The sequence below is a fragment of the Hirundo rustica genome, chromosome 15, assembly GCF_015227805.2.
Source record: "Hirundo rustica isolate bHirRus1 chromosome 15, bHirRus1.pri.v3, whole genome shotgun sequence".
Lineage (NCBI taxonomy): Eukaryota > Metazoa > Chordata > Aves > Passeriformes > Hirundinidae > Hirundo > Hirundo rustica.
The window spans coordinates 2,612,921-2,633,390 of record NC_053464.1 but is presented as its reverse complement, the minus strand read 5'-3'; the positions used below and the strand labels follow the sequence as shown (position 1 = coordinate 2,633,390).

General features: G+C 49.6%; 1 protein-coding gene across 4 annotated transcripts in view; it reads right to left on the bottom strand.

The window, feature by feature from the left end:
* The window catches only part of MGRN1 (mahogunin ring finger 1), a 49,007-nt gene that overhangs the window by 7,099 nt on the left and 21,438 nt on the right, over positions 1-20,470 (bottom strand). For all 4 annotated transcript variants that reach the window (XM_040078808.2, XM_040078805.2, XM_040078809.2 and 1 more), the window contains exons 5-11: positions 16,162-16,279; positions 13,093-13,159; positions 9,584-9,636; positions 7,311-7,358; positions 4,288-4,356; positions 2,210-2,369; positions 444-553 (exon numbers count right to left, since the gene is read on the bottom strand). In XM_040078808.2, coding sequence (XP_039934742.1) covers positions 444-553; positions 2,210-2,369; positions 4,288-4,356; positions 7,311-7,358; positions 9,584-9,636; positions 13,093-13,159; positions 16,162-16,279 — 625 coding nt within the window. The remainder of the gene's footprint in view (positions 1-443; positions 554-2,209; positions 2,370-4,287; positions 4,357-7,310; positions 7,359-9,583; positions 9,637-13,092; positions 13,160-16,161; positions 16,280-20,470) is intronic.

Sequence of the window (20,470 nt, the reverse complement as noted above, 5' to 3'; positions counted from 1 at the left end):
CCAGGACACCCAGGGAAGCTGCCACAAGGAGGCCTTTCTACTCCCCTGCTGGGAACCCCAGTGCCAAGGGCATTTCATCCATGTGCTGCCACAGAGATGTGTGTGAAGGTCAAAGCGGAACCCCTCTGCCCTGTATTCACAGCTCCCACTCTGTCGTGCCCAGAGTCTGCCACTTTTCTATTGGGCAACAACTGGGCAACAAGAAGCCTTCTCATCCTGAGATTTCTGTGGATTTGTTTCCTCCAATCCAGTTGTGTTGCTAATCCAGCAGGTTGATAAGAAAAGGCAGCACCGCTTGGGAAGCCCTCGGTGGAGGGTCTGACCAAACCTCCTGAGGCCCCAGGGCCACCAGCCATCAGTGCAAACAGCTCAAGCACCCACCAGCTGCTTGCTCGGGCTGAGAGCAGTGGCCAGGCTTTGCACAGGGCTCTCCAGGTACTTACAGAGTGCTCATCATGGTCCACGCTCTGTGCCAGGACAGGGCTGAACGACACCGGCGACAGAGCCCCCGGCTTCTTCCTCACCGCCCGGATCTGCAGCAGGGCACGGAAGGCTGCGAGAGAACAGGAGGTGGTGACTGCCCAGCCCAGCAGGGCCAGGCCCTGCCAGAGCTCCTGGCCTTGCCACAGACACACTGCTGGCACGAGGGAGCTCCCCTGTGCACGGGGAGCGGGGCCATGATGGGGTCTGGCTTCCAGTCCATTGATCTCCACAGGGAAGGGATCTGCTGGCTGAAAAAGTCTGGGTGCACAGAGCCCTCGTGGAGAACAGGCACTGCCTGCCCCAGTACAGTCATGGACAGGGTACTTCAGCTACTGTACAAGTGCAGGGGCCCAGGAAAGTTCCCCTTAAGGGTCGGTCACAACAACACAGTACAAAAAACACGAGCTCGGCCTCAGGGGTGCACTGCATGCTGCAGGTTGGGTGGGGGACTCACTAAAACCCCTCTGGGTTCCTTCAGACCCCACAAACCTCAGCCTTGGGGTCCAGCTGTGGTGGTGAAAGGCTCCAGCTGATGTGTTAGTGGCTGTACTCCTGCCTCCAGCACAGCCACCCCTCAGTCCTCCCACCACCACAGCTTTGATCTCCACTCCCTGCAGATCTCTTCTATCTGCAGATCTTTAATATTGCCTGCTCCTCTGTGCCAAGGGCACATACAAATGAGCCAGACATCTGTTCTGATGCAGCTGGGAGAACTTGCCAGGCATCTCCCTAGTTTTTGTTGCACCCAGTCCCTTCAAGATCAGCCTAGAGCCAGAGAACAGAGGTACAAATTTATCCCTGCTGCCTCTGCACTGCCCAGAAGCAGATTCCCAGGAAGTCTGAGATGGGGGCGTTTTCCAAACAAATACAACCTACTCCCCTACAGCCTGCAGATGAGACAATGCTGTTCCTGTGTTTTCTGATGTGTTACTTATGGTCAAAGCTGTCTGGCACTTCCTCTGGTGAGATCTTGCTTTTGGTCACTCTTCTTTGCCATGTTTGAACTGTTTAGACCTAATTTCTCAGGCCAAACATCTGTCTTAGCCTCTTTATTTCTTTCCCTGAGAACTGTCAGTTAGAAACAATCAAATATCTCAGAGACCAGGGGGTAAAACACACACTCTGCCCCTTCCACAAATTTCTCAAGGGCCTCCTGTGCCTCTGTGCTTTTGAGAAAAGACACAGAATTCAGCAAATGCTGCCTGAGTGTCAAAACACGTATTTAAATTTTTAGATCTTTTGGGAGCTGAACAATCCAGAGGTTAAGCACATCGTCATAACTCCTGGCAAAGCAAAAGACTCCAAACTGACTGTTTCACCCTGCCTCCTGGTGAAATCTAGGTAATGTTGTCAGAAGATTTGAAAAAATCGTGCTAGGTACTTGGACAGCCCTCCAGTGGTGCTGGCTGCTCTCTCAGCCAGATACCCTCAGGGTAAAGCCCCTCCATCCCTTCCTTTGGGGGGTTTTCCATCATCTTCACCAAAACACAAGGACTGCCGACATGGCACGGCCCAGAGCACCTTCAGCTCCACCCCAGGGAGGGGGTGAGTGGCCAGGGAGGCGCTGGGCAGAGAGCCATTCTCCTCTCCTGCCTGAGGACATTTATTCGTGGTGCGGGGAATCTCCAGCCGCCAGCGAGGGCAGCAGCAGCGCGATGCTGAGCCTTGGGGCGGGGTGAAAGAGGCTGCTGAGGCTCTGAGCCCCTCCAGGAGCCGGGGCACTCACGGAGCCGGCAGATGGGGCAGTTGTTGGCCTGGTAGCGCAGGGTGTCGGCGCACGAGTTGCAGAGGCAGAGGTGGCGGCAGGGCAGGATCAGGGTGTCCCGCAGGTCCGACAGGCAAACCACGCACTCGTTGCTGTTGTCGCTGTTCTCGTCGTCTGAAGGCTGCAAGGAGAGGCAAGGGGTTGGCGTGGGAGTGCTGGGGGCTGTGCCAAGCTGCCGAGGGACGGGAGCCTGGGGGAGTTTCCCCACCCAAAAGTCTGGAAATTGTCTTTTTGTAGCTTTCAGCAGGGGTTCCTCAAGGAGAGCAAACGGTAGCCCACGCAGCCCTGCTCACACTCCTTCCTCTCAGGCCGCTGCACTGTGAATTCACGGCAGAGCTGTCCTTCCCCAGAGCCATGTTCCATTCAGAGGGGACTCATTTTGGGGCAGGGATCCCCTTGACGGAGGCTGACCAGGAACAAGCTCCTGCCTCCCATCCTGGTGGCTCAAGGGTCAATAGGGAAGCGAACTCTTTGGCACTCTGGCCTTTCTTCCCCACAGACAGAGCAGCCCCAAAAGGAGTTGTGTGCTGCCTGTCATTCCAGCCATGTCTAGCCCAGCTTCCACAGGTCCCCTGAGCAAGTGAGTGGTTCTCCTGCATCCCCTTGCTGGCACAAGCTCTGATGCAGCTGCAGGAGAAGCAGCCCAGGGCATTCACCTGCCCACAGCTACCCTGGTAAAAGTGTGCACCCATTCAACATGAACGTGCTCCACACCCATCCTTCTCAGAGCCCTGCAAATTGGATCACAGCCACTGAATGAGCTGGGAGAGAAACTCACTCTCCAGCCACAAGACCGGCACCAGAAAACTCCACAGTCTCCCCGGTGATGTCCCAGGAGCTGTGCCAGAGCTGACCCAGGATGGTTACCCTCCACCTTCACCTGGGGCTCCTTTGGTCACCATGGCTAACACGTGCCAGACCATGGGCAGCCTCGGTGTAAACAGTAATTGTGCCGCTGCCACATGCTCACCCAGCCTTTTTTTGGAGGAAGAGCAGGCTCTCTGCTGTCCCACTCACACAGTTTGCTGAATAAAGAAGAACAAAAATGGCCCCAGGCCACTTGTCTGATGGGCCAGGAACATGGATTGCTGGATCACGAGAATCATCACAAGACCCTGGAAGGCCCAAAAAGAAGCCCTCAATCCTGTTAATTCCCTCCCTCAGTCCTGTGCAAGAAAAAGCTTGGAAAAGACTTCTCGCTCCTGCCTCTTCAGGTGCTACCTGTTGGCACAGGCAGAGAGGGATCACAGGATGCTGTGGGCAGTGCTCTGAAGAGGAAATCCTGCTTGCCTTGCTCTGGGGCTACTCCACTGTGTGCAAATCATGGACTCCACACCCCGGAGCGGTGTGAGCCCAAGGCCAGCACTGGGTGCTCTCCACAGCCCAGGTGGCAGCAAAAGGCAGCTCTACAAAGGCTAAAGGAGGAATAAAGCAGTCACACAAGCTGTGCAGCAGGCTGGGACCCAGCAGCAGCTCCTGCCTCCAGATAGGAAACGTTTCTGGTTATGGTATTTGCATATACATCCCTTAGGGGTGCTGTGCTCCCTCCTGCTGGGGAATGCAAGAGGAATGTCTCTGGACACTCGCAAACCCCAGAGAGCTCACTTCTCTGAAACACTACAGGGACGTGCAGAACTCCCAACCAGAACATGAAGGAGCCACAAGAGCAAAGCACAGACACCAGGCACGACTGCCTTAACTGCAGAGACAGCAGCACTGGCTCTCTACAAGCCCTAAAACCCAGTACTCTAACACACCCCTGGGGCACTGCTGCCCTTCTCTCCTAGCAATCCCAGCCACAGGGAACATCCTCAAGAGCCTCACTTAGCTGCCTAAAATTACCTCAGCACAACTCCACTGACTGTTTGGGCCTGACACCAGGGATGATCTGTCATCCTTGGGCTTCTTGGGTGCCTGCAGGAATGACACAGACTTGACTCTGGGAAGCACCTCCACATTGCCCTGACAATCCCCATCCTCAAAAGCAGAAGGTGCAGGCTGGAAACCCCCGGCTGAGGGAGCCTCCTGGGCACTTTTACCTTGGTCTCCTGGTTGTTTTTGTTCTCGATGCCGTAGATCTCCTGAAGCAGGTAGCTCACCCGGTCAACCTAGGGGAGAACACCACAGCTGGAGTGACAGCTGCTCTGTCCTTACTGGTTTATAACCACCTTCCCTCCCTCCCTGTGTCAGAATTAACACCCACAGCTCCCCTACAGTGACATGAAAAAGGTAACAGAAACAAAAGAAAGGACAGCTGCAAGAATGAGTCTCTCCTTGCTCAAAAGGCAGAGCCTATCCTGCCTGGTCTGAGCAGAGAGTAATAAAAGTGGCTAGCTGGGCTATCAAAAACATCTAAAAACAAGCACTCTGCTTGTCCAAGACATCAGGAACACACACCCACAGCTCAAATAATCCAGAGGCAATCAGCCTGCTACAGTCCTCTCCTCTGTGAGGTCCTGCTTAACTTCAACCAAGATGAACTTCCACCCATTTTTGCAACCTCAGAGGACGGGCTGTGCCAACAGCTCCTTACTGGCACACCAGTGGCAGCACATCACCTCCCTGTTCACCCCCTGGCAGAATAAGGTTAAGCTACTGAGGACAGACAAACCGTGTCCCTTAGCATGAGAAGCACTCAAGGAATAACTCTGTTAGGGCAGTGTCATTTATTGCCATCCCCAGGCCCTTGGTGGCATCTCTAAATTGGGGGTGTGGTGGCAGAAGGTGCTTGAGGCACAGGTGGAAGTTGCTCAGAGCCCCAGCCTGGGATAACTCCAAGCCATGACTTCTGCACACCAAGCAGGTGAATTACAGCACTGAGGGAGTCAAGATTCAGTCCTGTCAAACATCTTTACTGATGATCTGGATGAGGGGACCAAATGTACCCTCAGTAAATTCACAGACAACGCTAAGTTTGGTGGGAGTGTTTATCTGCTGGGTGGTAGGAAGGCTCTGCAGAAGGATCTGTAACACCAGGGGAGGCTCAGGCTGGACAGCAGGAGGAATTGCTTCACAGAAAGTGTTGTTAAACATTGGAAGGGGCTGCCCAGGGAGGTGGTGGAGTCACCATCCCTGGAGGTGTTCAAGGAACGACTGGGCTGGGTGGCATGGTGGTGATCAGTCACAGGTTGGATTCGATGATCTTGCAGCTCTTTCCCTAAATGATTCTGTGATCTGGTGCTACAGCAGCCTCCCCAGGGAAGGATGTGTCCCTCCACAGAAACCCTCACGACAGGTAAAAGGTGAGGGGGTTGCAAGGTACCAAACAGGCACATCTCACAAAAGTGGGAGGAAACACTTTCCTGCCATCTGCAGTAGGTGCCCAGCTCCCAACATGCAGTGAAGCCAAGCCACCAGCACCCCAGTGCTAAAAAGAGCTCGTCAGTCCCAGGGCCTCTGTAATTTCCGTGTCAAACTGGCCTCTCCTCTCCTCTTGTCACCACTCTGTAGAGCAGTGCCTTTGCCATGGCATTCCAGTGCTGCAGAAGATGACACACGGCAAGGTGGGGGCAGGAGCTGGCTGTACCCAGCCCATTTGCCAGTTCAGAAATGCCCTGAGCTGGGACACAGCAGTGATAACAAACTAATTCCAGAGCCTGTCCCCCTGTGTAACTCAGTGTGCAGCTCACAGACAATCTGTTCTCAGCCTGCATTTCATGGCAATGAGATCAGCTGTTGGGCTGCTGAGCAAAACCCTCTGCAGCGGCTCACAACTCACCCAGGAAGTTCAGGAACAGTTATGTGGGAGATGTTCTTTTGTAACTTGGCATTTCAAAGAGAGCCTTGTTCAGCATCCTGACTCCTCAGAGGACCATGATGAGCGACTGTGAGTGCAGAAGTTGTCAGCTCAAAGCACAGAAGAGGTCAGGAAGAAAGAGGCCCAAGTCTCTGCAGGAGTCTGCGTTCCTTTTGACTTCTTCCCTCTCAAAATCCTGAGGAGTTTCTGTCCCAGCAGGGAAAGGGTGAGCAGTCCAAAAAACTCTTCCTGGGAAGAACTCTAGCTTTTCAGAGTGGGAGTAACTCAGAAGGAGCAGGTGGTTGTACACAATGCTTCACCTTCATGCTTCTCCAACCCATCCCACAGCACGTCACCCTTCCAAAGGCTTCTGCTGCTATTTACAGCCTCAGCAGATGCACACGGAGCCCCTGGCCAAGTCCAGGTCATGGTTTTCTGCTGATCCATCTGTTTGTATTCATCCATGCTGACTTTCTTCAGACAGGTTGGTGCTTACACTACAACTGATCTCAGCGCAGAGCAGTTCAGCTCATGCACTGCTGCTTCCTGATCAATGCCCAAAAAGATACCCTGGCAATGGCAGGGAGGGGAAGGCAAAAGAAAAGCAGGGATGATAAAGAATCTACAATGTTCTACAGATGGTTTACTCCAGACTTAGACTCTACACCTCTGCTCTCCTAAGGGTGCAGATGCTATCTCAGTTTCGGTGGTGCTGTGTGTTTTTCCAAATGCCATCTTGAGCTATGATTACTGACAGTGCTTGTAGCTCTTTTCTGACACAGGGACTGGAATAACATCTTAGAGCAAAGAGTGTCTTGTTAAGGCACTTAATGACCTTCTTGGTAGCAAAAGGTACTTAAATCAGAAATCCCTAGCTATCAAGTAAGCAGATGAAGTGAAACTCATTTAAAGCTAAAACACAGAACACAGCTGAAGTTGAAAGGGTCGACCATCAAAATTTCATCTCTTTCTTGAAGACACTTCAAGCTGATCCTTGCAGCAGATTCACTACCACATTTCTTTTCAGAAGCTGAAATTCTTGGCAATCTTAGCAGTTTGCAGTTGCTTATGTATTTCTGGCTATGCAGGACTGGATGCAACTTCAATCTTGCTAAGACACTATCCAGCTTCTGCACACCAGGATGGGGGACAAAACGGCAAAATTAAGGGTTTCCAGCACCTCTCTGCCTTTGCTTTCGATATCTGAGCTAAGAAGGTGAGATCTCAGGCTCTCAGTGAACACCAAACCTTCCCACTGGGTACCTCCAGGCACCTGTGGGACACCAGCAAGTCTTTACCAAGAGTAGAAAGGAAACAGGTACTTACAATCTGCTTCTGTTTTAGAGGTTTCACGGAAAAACTGCCATCAACGTGCTAGCAGGAAAAAAAATGACATGAAAGCATTAAATAGCTGCAGTGTACAAATCAGAACAGGCTCATTTTAGAGCTGGTTAAGGGGAGAGTGGGGTGTGTATTAGCAGGACGGTCCCTCCCAGGAGAGATAGTGGAACAGGGTATTGGAGAGCTACTGGTCTGCTCCAGTGCAGAGCCAGGTGGACTTGGCTCAAGTTAAACTGGGCTGAAGTGGGTCAGAGCCCACACACGGGATGCTTTCAGGTTGCAAGCAGTCCAACAGGGTGCAGACACTTCCTCAGCCAGTGCAGCAAGACTTGGCAGGGGATATTTGTTCACACCCTAAATAACACAGAGGGACAGAGTCACTCGAGGCCAGAGCCCTGACAGAGCAAGGGGCTGCCATGAGGCTGAGAACGAGGTTTGTCCACTGGATGGAGTCAGAAACAAGTCCCATGTGCTCACATCCTCCGAGCTGAGAGCCTTTCATTTGCTCAGCGGCAGCAGGCACAGCTGGAACAACTCTGGCACCTGGTGCCAGAATTAGTGATGGGAGCAGCGTGCCAGTTCTGCTTTCCCCATCACCCACAAGGGCCACTAAGCTGAAAGAAACCAACTCCCCTGCCACAGCCTAGAGAGCAGCAAAGGAGACTCAGGGGATGCTCCAGCAGGTGCTGTGAACAGCTGCAGATCTGCATCTGTTTGCTGAAGGAGTCTCAGAAGGAAGGGACAACATCGCACCACAGACAAAACAGGCCTGTTCTCAGGCAAACAAGTTTCTGCCTTTGGAGGAGCTGCAAGGTCAGACTACACACAGGATCAAGGTTATTCTTCTGATCTTAAAGATACATACAAATAGCAAGTTACAGAGTCCTGCTGGTCTGTTTTTCCTCTGAACAAGCTCTGGGGATCAGCAGTGCTCATTTATCAAGGACCTCCCCTGGATTTATGGACCTACACTTCAAAAGCTGCAATTACTTTAAGGATGGGAGAATATATTTTAACCAAACAGGGAGGATGAGGAACTCAACATGTACTTTGCCTTGTGACTGTTCATTAAAAGGGAGATTTTAATCTTGTTTGAAGCATTCAGTGGAAGATGAGAGGTAAGAAGTGGCTGAACTATGACTGAAGGACTCCAGTGTGTTGTTTTTTCATATCAGCCAGAGGAAACTCCAATAACATTCCTGCCCTGGTCCTAGGGGTGTCGCAGCTGACTCCAACTCATTTCTGACAGATGCCCAATTGCCAGGAGTAAAGCTACCCACAAAGCCAGTGCTCCGAACAGCCTTCCTAAAAGGGGAAAACTCGCTTTCTTCACAGACCAAGTCCAACAAAAAAAGCAACCTAGAACACTTAGAGCATCTTCCAGCCATATGCTTCCTTAGGACTGACTGTGCTTGCCATGCCCTCTGACTCAGCTTGTCACCATCCCCACTATCCACCTCGAAGGAGCAGAATTAGCACCTGGCAGGAACCAGGCAGATTGAGACACAGCAGTCAGCCACCTGCCAGCTGGGAAGTGGGGAATTTCCAACAGCACAGCACTGATGCTGCTCCCTTTTACATTTCCAGCTCTGCTCCAGCACCTCTTGCCTCACCTCAGCATGTCACTACACGTATCACCTGCCCAGAAAATGTGTCTGCAGTACCACCACAATCAGACACAACAGGGTTATGCTATGGATGGGTCCAGCTATGGATATTGGAACTGTTTTCAGGGTCCAGCCACCAAGGGAAGAGAGTTTGTTATCAAGGCTTGTGCACATGGCTTGGCGTTACCATGCAGGCAGGGTCAGTTACATCAAACACACCGCTCAAAAGCGGTGGAACTCAGCCTTTACACAGGATGCATCCCAATCCCTCCAAGAGGGTTTGGTCCTGTGTGTAAACTCAGGCCTAATAATGGTGCAACAGGGTCTGCACACAGCAGATCCAGCTCTGCAAAAATCATGAAGGCCTGGGAAACTGCATGGCAACAGCCACGGCCAACACCTTCCACGCTCTCCACACACAGGAAACACCCCTGCTGTTCCCTGAGTGAGCAGCTCAGGTACAAATGATAATTACAGGCTGCACAGGAGCTGCTGCAAATCATTCTCTGTACTACAGCAGCACCCAGGAGCCCCAGTCACAGGCCAGGACTCTGCTGCGCCAAGTGTTATATAAATACAAACTAATGACCTGTGGAAATGTTTACATACACAAGAACAGGGACAGAGGAATTAAAACAAACCCTCATTTACCTTTTCAAATGCAGCCAGAAGAACATGGGCATGACCAGTGACCTCAACCACCACTGCAAAAAGAAAAAGGGCAGAACTGGTTAAACCTCTCAAGCAGCACAAGCATTAAAGTACTCTGAGTTGAATTTTAGTCCATTTACAATTTCTGATTTTACAATCTGTTCTATTTTCACCTTCTCCTGAATTTAGAACTTTTCTTATATTGTCATCAGGTTGGTTCAGAACAGAGCAAGAGCAAAACCCTACTGGGCTCTGTGGTGGGCCCTACAAAACCGTGCCTTCATTGTCCTGGGTGCTCCAAACTATCCCACTTTGTTAGCAGAGGTTGGAAAGGAACAGTAAAACAAAGCCCTCAGTGGGATTCTCCTGTCCCCTGAAATTCCTGGGCTCAATTACGTGAATTTATCACAGACCTATCTGGTTTAACCAATTGGCTGCATTTCCAGCCCTGTTATGTGTAATTTTATTTCACTCTAGTCAGACATGCTTATAAAACCTTTACTTCTCATAGCGACTTCAGACACTTCAGAAACATCTCTGTCCAGCTTTCCCCAAAGACAAGCATTTTCCCTCTTCCAAACTTGAGGGTTCCCTCTTAATCCCACAGCAATGGGAAGGGGCTGTCAGAGGTTTCAGGTCTGCATTCCTGGCTCCTTCAGCAGACAGAGAGAAGAGGAGCCGAGGTACAATCCCAGCCTCTCACTCAGGACTCTCAGGGTCTGTTCAGCTCCAGCTGGTTGGATCCTTTTCCTGAATCCTGTTCAGACACATCATGTGGAAATGGGAGACTGTGATCGCCACACGCAAAGCACACGGAGACGAGAGATTGGCAGGGCAGAGAGTTCCTCCGAGAGAGCCCAAGGCTGAGCCAAGGCCGAGAGCCCCTCTGCCTGTTTATTTCTTACTTTTTATACATTTGGGGGTCTGGCTGTGGATTGGCTTCTGGAGTTCTCACCTCCCAGCCGAATGGCCAGACCAGCTGTCAGTTATGATTGTTTTCAGGTTAGAAATATGCAAACAAAGGACAGGGAATGAAAAACAAAGGATTTGTTTATGTTACACGTGTGAGAAAAGGCAAAAACTGCTCCTAATATTGTACAGAAGCTAAAAAGACTGACTCCATCTTATGAACAATCAAAGGACTTTAAAAAACTCAGAAAAACAAGGTGACAGGAGACAAGAGTTTGTGAAGGAGTCATAGAGGGAAGGGAAGGGAAGGGAAGGGAAGGGAAGGGAAGGGAAGGGAAGGGAAGGGAAGGGAAGGGAAGGGAAGGGAAGGGAAGGGAAGGGAAGGGAAGGGAAGGGAAGGGAAGGGAAGGGAAGGGAAGGGAAGGGAAGGGAAGGGAAGGGAAGGGAAGGGAAGGGAAGGGAAGGGAAGGGAAGGGAAGGGAAGGGAAGGGAAGGGAAGGGAAGGGAAGGGAAGGGAAGGGAAGGGAAGGGAAGGGAAGGGAAGGGAAGGGAAGGGAAGGGAAGGGAAGGGAAGGGAAGGGAAGGGAAGGGAAGGGAAGGGAAGGGAAGGGAAGCTTCCTGTGGGCTCCCAGAACAGCAGAGACAACAGAGGAACCGTTCCCTGGACTACAGCACACAGAGCATGTTTGGAAACAGCTGTATGTGAGAGGGGAGATTTGCCTGCAGATTTGCTGGGTAACTCAGGCTGGTCATGGCAATTTGGGTGGAATCAGGAACACAGCGAAATGCAGAAAAGGGGGTTCAAACTGAGAATTCATCTGTTTGCTCCTCTCACTGCCAGCCAAGAGCAAGGCTGCCCTGTCTCTCAGGCTAAACAAAATTCAGGTCCTTTCCCTCTGAACGGACAGGGAAGAGGAAACAATTCCTATCCTCTGTGCATTCCAGGAGTGTGTGTGTGGCCAGAGTGGTGTGACCTGCTCTGTGCAGCACCTTTCCTTCCTGTGCTGTGCCTCTCCCTGGGAACAATCCCACTGGCAGCAGCGGGGCAGGGCTAACACTGCAAGCCATGGCAGAGTTCAGTCCAAACCAGCATCTCCCTGACTGCTATTTTAATTTACATTCAACCTTATTTAACACAAGTGGCTCCAGGCCAGCTGTAATTTTCCAGGTGCTGCAAACACACCATGCCAGCTCCCTGCAGTCCCATTAGTTAAAAAAAAAAAAAAAGAACCAAAATACACAATTTCCTCAAATCTCGCTCAAATGTCACACATTTTTGTGCTGAAATTCTTTCCAGGAGAGGATTTAAAAGCAGTCGGTTTTCTAGGTTATTAAAATAGATGGGAGTACATTATTGGCTAAGACTGGGCACGGTATGTGCATAAATGTATGCTTCCCATACTGCCTCCTGTTCTATTTTTGATCCTTCTAGACATGCCCAACATTAGAGAGTATAAACACCTTGCCAAAAGTTCCATAAACAGAGGAAGCTGGTTTATATTTATGGTCAAGAAATACACATATATGTCGATTTTACTAATGGTGCCTGAAATCGCTAAAAATAGACACACTTTAGAAGTAATTTCCTTTATGTTGCACTGTGCTTTGTTAGTCACACTTTAAATTGGCTTATTCAGTTCTATTTCTGTCTGCTTGGAAGGCTGTAAAATAATGTAATGAGTTTCTGGGCTTTTTCACATCTACAACGCAAAAAACTGAGCAAGCGACTGACCTGAACAATGTGATCAACAATGGATTTTTTCTTTTCCAATTATCTCAAATTTTTGTACAGAAAGTTACAGAAATGAAATGCTGGTGCTGCTGACTATAAAAGTCCCCAGTTTCAAAGAAAATGTTACTTTCTTGTGCCCTGTTCATTGCTGACACTCCAGATGAGCCCCAAAGCACACATCCCCAAAGGGAAATACCATGTAAGGTGAGTAATAATCTAAAAATTCACTAGACTACCCTCTCCAAAACAGCAGTGTGCTTTAAAAATAATAAAAAATTAATCATAATTACAAATTATGATTAGTTATTATTTTTAAATAATCAACAATTATTTCTCCTGAAAGGTTATGCTCTTTTATTATAACCATTCAACATCCTCAGAAAAAGCATAATTTCAAACTGCTGAATGAAGCTGCAGTTGGCTGAAGAGTGACCTGAGTATTTTAATGCCACCTCCTTTTCTCTGCCCATTTCTAGGTTTTTAGGAAGACAGCTGACCCTTCCAAAAGGGAGAGAAGCCCAGCTCCACCCTCCTTGGGTGACCTATCAACTGCAAATGCAAAACCCAACAAACAAGGATGGAATTTGCTCTAACTTGTGCCTGACACTGGTGGCAGAGCCAGGAGCTTTCCTAAACACTATTCCAACACTAAATACCTGGCCATTTTTCCTGTAAAAAAAGGAAGACTATTTTTGAAAGCATGTTTTTTATGTGGCTAGCTTGGCCCTTTTAATAAAGGGAAGTTATGGTGAACTCCTGAAATATTTTTATCCTGGAAAGGCTCCCCAAGGAGGCCAGTCCTGAAAAGGGTCACATAAGCTCAGGGAGAGCCAGGAGAAGACCATGGGAACAGAACATCAATTCTTACCATCCCCTTCATCCACCACTGCCCGGATGACCACAGGGAACACGCCACGGTCCAAGTCAAAGTTCAGCTGAGGGAAAGAAATGAGCTGAGGTTACACAATTCACACCAGACTTGCCTGAAGACAACACTGGAGATCATGGTAGCTCAGTGAAGGACCCTTCTGACAGACCCCCAGCTCCTGGTCTCAAAAGGACACGACAGAGCAGGAGGATTTAAAATTCCAGGCACCAACTTGAAAAGGGAATCAACTACAACATACACACACTGGCATTGAACACCAGCCAGGCAAGGCAAAGGATCTCTGTTCGAATTCCAAATGGTATTTAATTCTAATTAATTCACGTGTCCTCAAAGCCTTCTGAGTGATTTGTAGTAGGACGAGTTTCTCAAAATACATCCAGTGCCACAATTTTGCCTACATAGGACAGGATATATTGGCTTTAGCACAGCAGCACATTGTGCTCCCAACACCACAAAGTGACCCTGGCTCTGGTATGAAGTTCCTGAAGCCATCAGAGGAAAATCTGCAAAACTTCAAGCTCACACAACACTTTAAGGAAACACCGGACTGATTTTCATCTCTCGGCACGTTATGAAATGCAGGTCCTTGAGCTTCTAATTGGTGAGAGTGAAAACTGGAGTGCAAAGGAAACAGTCTCAGTTTCCCCCTTTGCCCTACACTTCATTAAAGCACATCAAAAGCCCCGTGTCATCCCAGAAATACAAGGAAAGGCAACCTTACAAACACTGTCCTAAGCCAGGAATGGAAGTGGCTCAGGGACTGGATTTCTGTTATTTTTTGTTAATTACCAACTTGGATGTTCTGTCTCATCTCTTGCCAAGACTGAAAAAAGAGATGTTATTAATCCCTGGTGCTCCAGGTAATCTGTTTTCAGTTTCTCCAGGAAAACTGAGCCCCAGTTGCAGGTGCTGCAGCAGCATTCAGACGGAGCTTTGGGGCTTCCACCACTTTGCCACAACTCCAACATCATTTGCAGCCTGACTTGCTCCAGACCCTCAAAAGATAAACCATGTGAAGGGAAAGTCACATCACAGAACTGAGGCTGCTTTACCATATAAACTCCAGGGCTCTCGAACAAAAGGCCTCTTTAAGGCACCATTTCACATTTCCATTTTTAGGGCCCTGAACACAACTCACTCGACACAAGCCACTCCATCATTTCCAAGCAAATCAGTAAATGAAGAAGATAAAATAAACTTTTATAAAGCTTTTCACAGAGCAACCCAACATAACATCAGCTTCCCTTCTTCCCCAGTCAAGACCTACGTCATATCCGAGTACTACACTCAGCAAAAATATGAAATAAATCTGGGGGTTTTGAACAACACCAATAACAAAGCTGGAGAGAAGTCTGAAACGTCAGTTGTACACAGCTAAGACACTGCCAGCTGTCTCAGATAAAAGTGCTGCATTTTGGTGGCCAGTTAGGAAGATTTAGGAAATGGACCAGTATGTAACACAGAGCTGACATGGGAGGGGAAACTCTTTGGAATCACAGAGCTTGTTCCACATTTTTTCCAGCTCCCAGTAACACCAATGGAAAAAAGAGGAGACAGAGGATGCAGCAGAACAAGCAAAAAGAGCTGGAAGGTCACTTTTCCTTTAAGCTGTCAAAGGGATATGACTTTAGTACTTGAGTTAAAACCTTGCTGACAGGAACAAAAGTGAAAATTAAGCTTCTCAATTCTTTAAGAAGAAAGAGAACTGAGCTCTCAGACAACAGAAGGGATTGAAAAGCAGCTCTTCCAGGCTTTTGTAGGCTGAACTTGTGAAATCATCTATTGGCAGAGAAGCCAAGACATCAGGAGACCAGACTCTGCAGGCTCTTGGTAACCACCACGGCATTTGTTAAGGCACGGGACTGATTATAGTTTAACTGTCACTTCAGGACAATAGCTATTCAATCTTTCAAATACATGAAAGATTACTTCCCCCCCCGCCTTTTTTCCTTCTTTTCTATTTCTCTTTTTTAATAGGTAGAGTTACCTACCAAGGTTCACATACACAATACACTTTCACAGGCTTTGGTCAAGAAATGAACACCATTATCAGTGTGCACTTCCTGGGAGAGGGGTCCATAGAAATAAATATATCAGCAGCAGCTACAGAACAACTACTCTGCCTTTGAAATCTCTTACCACAATTCTCCACAAGGCTTTCCTTCCCTATGCCATGTGCAGGGGAAGCCCTTGGGCCAAAGTTTTAAGGCTCAGAAACTGAAGACTTACTGCCCATGTTGGAATTTTGCAGATACCAAAGATACCAAAATTAACAGGACTCCACAAATCTTGGTATGTAGAAAAGCCACAAAGCTTAATTAAAACCAAGCCTTGGTCTATTTGCAGTTATGGGTTAAATTAAGAAGAGGAAAATCTTCCCTTATTCAGCATTGATGCCCAGAAGGAGAATACCCCTTCACAACACTGCACTGCTACAGATAACAGGGCAGGATGTGGCCCTTTAACAGAACAGGACTCTTCCAGAGCAGTGGTCTCCTGACTATTCTGACTATCCATCCCATCAGTAATGTGTTTTGAGCACATATTCCCAATACACGTGTGTTTATCATCTGTGGGTTATGCACATGTATTTCTGAAGTCCTTGCCACACCTCGATGAATTGTATTGCATGCACCTCACTTTGGAGACCATTGTTTTAAAGGAGCACCCAAAAAACCCCCAAAATCTTAAAACTAAAACCCACAGAAACAGAGATCATGACAGACATTTGTTCCCACAAGTTCTTTGGCTGGCAGGGAGAGGAAGGCCAAGGAAAGCAGGTTTCCCAGGAAAAGCTCCAGAGTCAATCTCTGCAGCCTCCCTCCGAAATCAGCTGATCAGTGATATCAAAAGTCCCTTCTCCTGATTTCCTCCCAGCTGGCCTGACCTGCCTGCCAAGTTCCCATACTGCTCCTCCCAGGGCAGCACCTACAAAACACACCGGAGGAGCTGGGAGAAAGTGTCATCAAGCCACAACTTCATGGCACTGAACAGAGGCCTCTGGGACAACAGGGTGCGGAAAGAAGGGGACACTGAGCAGACACTTACCTCATCGTCCTTCCACTCGGAGAAATCAATCTTGAAGGAAGGCAGGGAGAACTGCTGGCTTACCCCTCGCTTGTAATGAACCGTCTCGGACTGCAGAGAGGGATTCTTTGTGCTGTAGCTGAAGGAAGGGGGAAAAGAAAACTGGCTGTAACAAATGGCTGCTCCCTGCTCGGCTCTCGCTCGCTCCCGCCCGTCGGCCTTTCAGGAATCACAAGTGGCAGCTCTAAGGGCAGAGCTGGCAGGGGCTGGCAGCCATTCAGTGGGGACACAAAGAGGGAAGGGAAAGGTCAAAGCAAGAAGGTGAGCACAGGAAAGAGAAAGCAGCGCAGACAGGCAAGGTCTGATTGTGTCCATACTGACCTGCCTGGTGTTGGAGTACAGGGGGGTGCAGCAGCTTGGCAAAGGCCTGCTCCCTAATTCCATGGCCTAGGCAACGCTGGCTATAAGCCCAGCACAGTCCTGACTTCTGCAGGAAACCCTGGAAGAACGAGCTATGACCTAACACTGGGAACGGACAACCCAGCATGGTTCCAAAAGCTCTCCTGTGCCTCCGTGGGACAGCTCCACAGTGGGAAACCCTGCTTGGCTTCCACCATCCTGCTAAGCCATTCCAATCCTCTCCTCAATCCCTCCTGTGCTTCCCCAGCGGTGTTCCAGGGCTACCAACACCGCCCCAGCAGCCAGAGAAGAGCCACTGTCCCAAAGCTTGTCACTGAAACACCAGCACTGCCAGGCTGGGATAAACCTCTGCAATGGGACCACAGCTGCATCCACCACCTTCTGCACCCTGAGCCCACCTGCTGCTGTCCTCCCCAGGAGACATTTCCCTGCCCACTCCCCGCTTCTAGAGAGTGATGTCTTGAGCTGGATGTGCACAGCTTCTCCCAATTCTGGCACAGGAGAGGAGGCAGTGAACCCCAAAGCAGGGTGGGAACCGCTGAAGCTGCCTTTACCACCAAAGCCTTTCTTGTCAAATTACCAACTGCGTTCAGAGCACACTGACAAACTGGAGAGAAGGTGAGAGAAGCCCTGCCCAAGAGACACTGCAGCAACATCTTCCCTCAGCACAGCGACAAGACAGGCTCCAGTTCTACAGGAAAATCCTCTGCCTTTCTCTGGAAAGCTACAACAGCTCCTGCACCCTCTGAGGATCCAGAAGGTCAAGGGTCACAAGATCCACGTTAAATGCTGGAAGGTCATGACAAAGGGCAGGTTCACCAAGCGCACTCTGCTCCTCCTGTCAAGGCAGGTGCATTAAGATATTTATGACAATACCCCCAGAGCCCATTCTGTACCATGCTGAAATTGTGCTGCTTTACTAGAAGGTCTCACTCCATCCTTTGCATTTCAAGCATGGTGTGGGGGAGATCAGAATGACAGGTCTTTTATATGTGAATTACAGAGCGAGCAATTGAGTGAAGTTTTATTTACTGAGTTGTCAAGCACAATGAATAGAGCAAGCCTGTATCTAGCTCCTTTTGTGGCACTCTCAAAGCTTCCCAGCTCTGCAGAGAGGCACAATTCTCCCTCCACAGCTGGGAAAGCAGGGGATGGAAGAGTGACTTATCTGAGGTGACAGCAAGTCAGGAACTTACTGGAAATAAAGTGCAGAGGAGAGAGTGGAGGCGGGAAAGGGGTGTAAACATGATGCCGCTGAGTGCCAGGAATGCTGGAGGACCTGCATTTACAGCACCAGAAACCCAAACTAGTCTGCAACAGAAAAACAAATACCATTCTTCCAAGGAGGACAGGGCAGAATAATACTCACATTGACTTGCTGCTCTCACCGTCCCTGGGAAAAGAAATAAACCAGGCACATAGATTTTCTGAGCTGAAGAGTAGGACAAAATTATTAAAGAGGCTTCCCCAAGCGAGCTTTATGCCTCGGACTGTGTGACTGCCTGGCCCCCGCTGCCAAAACACGTCAGACTTGGATCTGAACACCCAGATAACTCTGAACACCTCCAGCCAGTGGGCTGGTGAGTTCTCTGGAAGTCTGATGACCCCTGACTGACTCACAGAAATGGATCACCCTTCCAATGTGATGCAAAGGCTCTGCACAAGCCAACACTCCCTGCACTACACAGGAGGGAAACCTGACAAGCTGTTTCACAGCAGATCTCCTGCATATCAGGGCCTAAGGGGCTCTACCCCTCCCCTGCCCCTTTGGCTGGCATCTGCTGTATTCAGTCATCCACTCCCTGCCCCTGCTGCTGCGGGCTCACAGCAAACAAGAGCAGGGAAGCTCTGTAGAGCTGTGCAGATGTGTTACAGAAAAGGAGAGCACATATCAAAAAAATAAAGGACAGCAGAGAAGCAACACGCTGCCTCCCTCTGCATGGAGTATGAAAGCTGAATGTTTGGGCTGCTGTTGCTCAGACTGCTCTGGGCCAGGCTCCATCCACAGGAGGACAAAACCACCTTGTGACCACGGGCAGCTCAGGAAGGTGGAGGAGTGAGAGGGGTCTGTCCTATAAGGTCAGGATCAAACAGAAATCCTCGGTCACATTATTTTAAACCTGTTTGTTTGCTCAGGTAGCCCTAGCAGCATGAGAATCACAAGCAAGCCAAGGCACCCCACTGCTGGCTGCAGCAGCAGCCCCCAGCTCTGTCCTCAGGGTTCATGCAGCCCACGTTCTCCTGTGAGCTCCGTGACACACCTTTACTCACAGAAAGCAAACTACACTCTGCATTGACTCCTTCTTCCCTCACGTCAAACCCTTCTACCTCCAAAGACAGTTGTGCAACGGAGAACCAGGAGATGAGAGGCCCTGTGACTACTGCAGTGATTTCTGACAGAACAGGAACAAACTACAATTATTGCCCAGTCTCACTCTTCCTGTGTCAGCTGAGAAGCACTCAGTGCCTGCACGGAGAAACTTGGACTGTGGCACCTGCAGACCCTAAGCAGCTCCACAGACAAAAGTTCCAGGCTAGAGTTTGCCTAAGGAGAGTTCAAATTCTGTTGCTGTCCCAGCTCCTGCAGATCTCTTCACTGCTGTGCTCCCACTCAGCTGTGCCTGGCACTGGGCTGTCTCAGGCAGTCAAAGGTTCCTGTTCCCACAGGCACACTGGGACCTCTGACTGAGAAATGCCACATGAGGATCCTTGCCAGGCTGCCTGACTTACACAGAACACTGTCCAGACACCATTCCTCAGGAAAAGCAGGATGCATAGAGCATAGAGCAACACTTTTTTGACTAGAAATGGCTGAGAGAATCTGTGCTTTGAATAGCCTGTAGACAAAACAAGAGTCCTCTTTCTTTAGTAGCAGCTAAACATGTTTCACGGCAATCTGTAGTGAACCAAGGACAAGGAGAGCTTCAGAGGGTACTCAGGAAACAATTCTGCCACTGCCACAGGCTGTGACTACATGGCAGCTCCATGTCCTCTCACAGGTGATGAGGAAGGAGTCAGTCAAGTTCTGCTGGTGTCCAAAGGGGACAGGAGGTGATGTGGAACAAGCATCCTCTCCTCCTCTCTCTCCCACCTGCTCATTCCCCTTTCATTCCGAGGCAGGATCCCACAGATCAGCTTTTGGGGAAGAGGGAAGCTGGGCAAATGTTTCAACTCTAAGTGGCTACTGATCAAAGAAACACCACCAAACTATAGGAAGGCCACAGCCCTGGGTCTCAGTCAGAATTAGACAAGATCCACCCCAGAGAGGCTCCCACAAGGAGCTTGGAGGTTACCCAGGTGCTAAGGCATTGCACTGCAAACTCTGAGAGTCTTCTCCTTCCCTCCTGCTTCCTTCAGGACCGAGTTTGCACTCCAAGCCAGGCACAGACAACCCCCTCCCCATGCTGAAAGCCCAGTGCCCACGTTCCCCTGCAGAGCTCTGTCTCCAGCTGCTGGGAGCACCACGCTCCCAGCTCCAGCCAGGCTTCAAAGCTCACACAACAGCTACACAGAGAGGCACAAAGGCCACAACTCTTAAGACAGACAGAGGGTTTGTCTGCTTGCTGAAATCTATAGAATTTGGCTCTCCAGCCTGTGAACCCTGCACACTCGAGTGTTCCCTTGGGGACTGGTGTGTGCCTGGATCAAAGCCATAAAGGCTTGTTCCTAGCAAAACCCAGCATTTGCCTCTGATTTCTTCACACAGAAGACATCTTTGCACAAAGAATTCATATTAATTACCACAGCCAAAAGCAGCAAGAGCACCTTTCAGAGGCCCTGAACAGACAGAGGCCAAGAAATACCCAAAGGAATATCTGAGTGCCTCTGTCCCCCACACGAGCTTGAATGAAAGCAGCCCTGTGCTGAGCTACCCATTGGACTTCATTTTGTGACCCAGCTCTTCAAACTT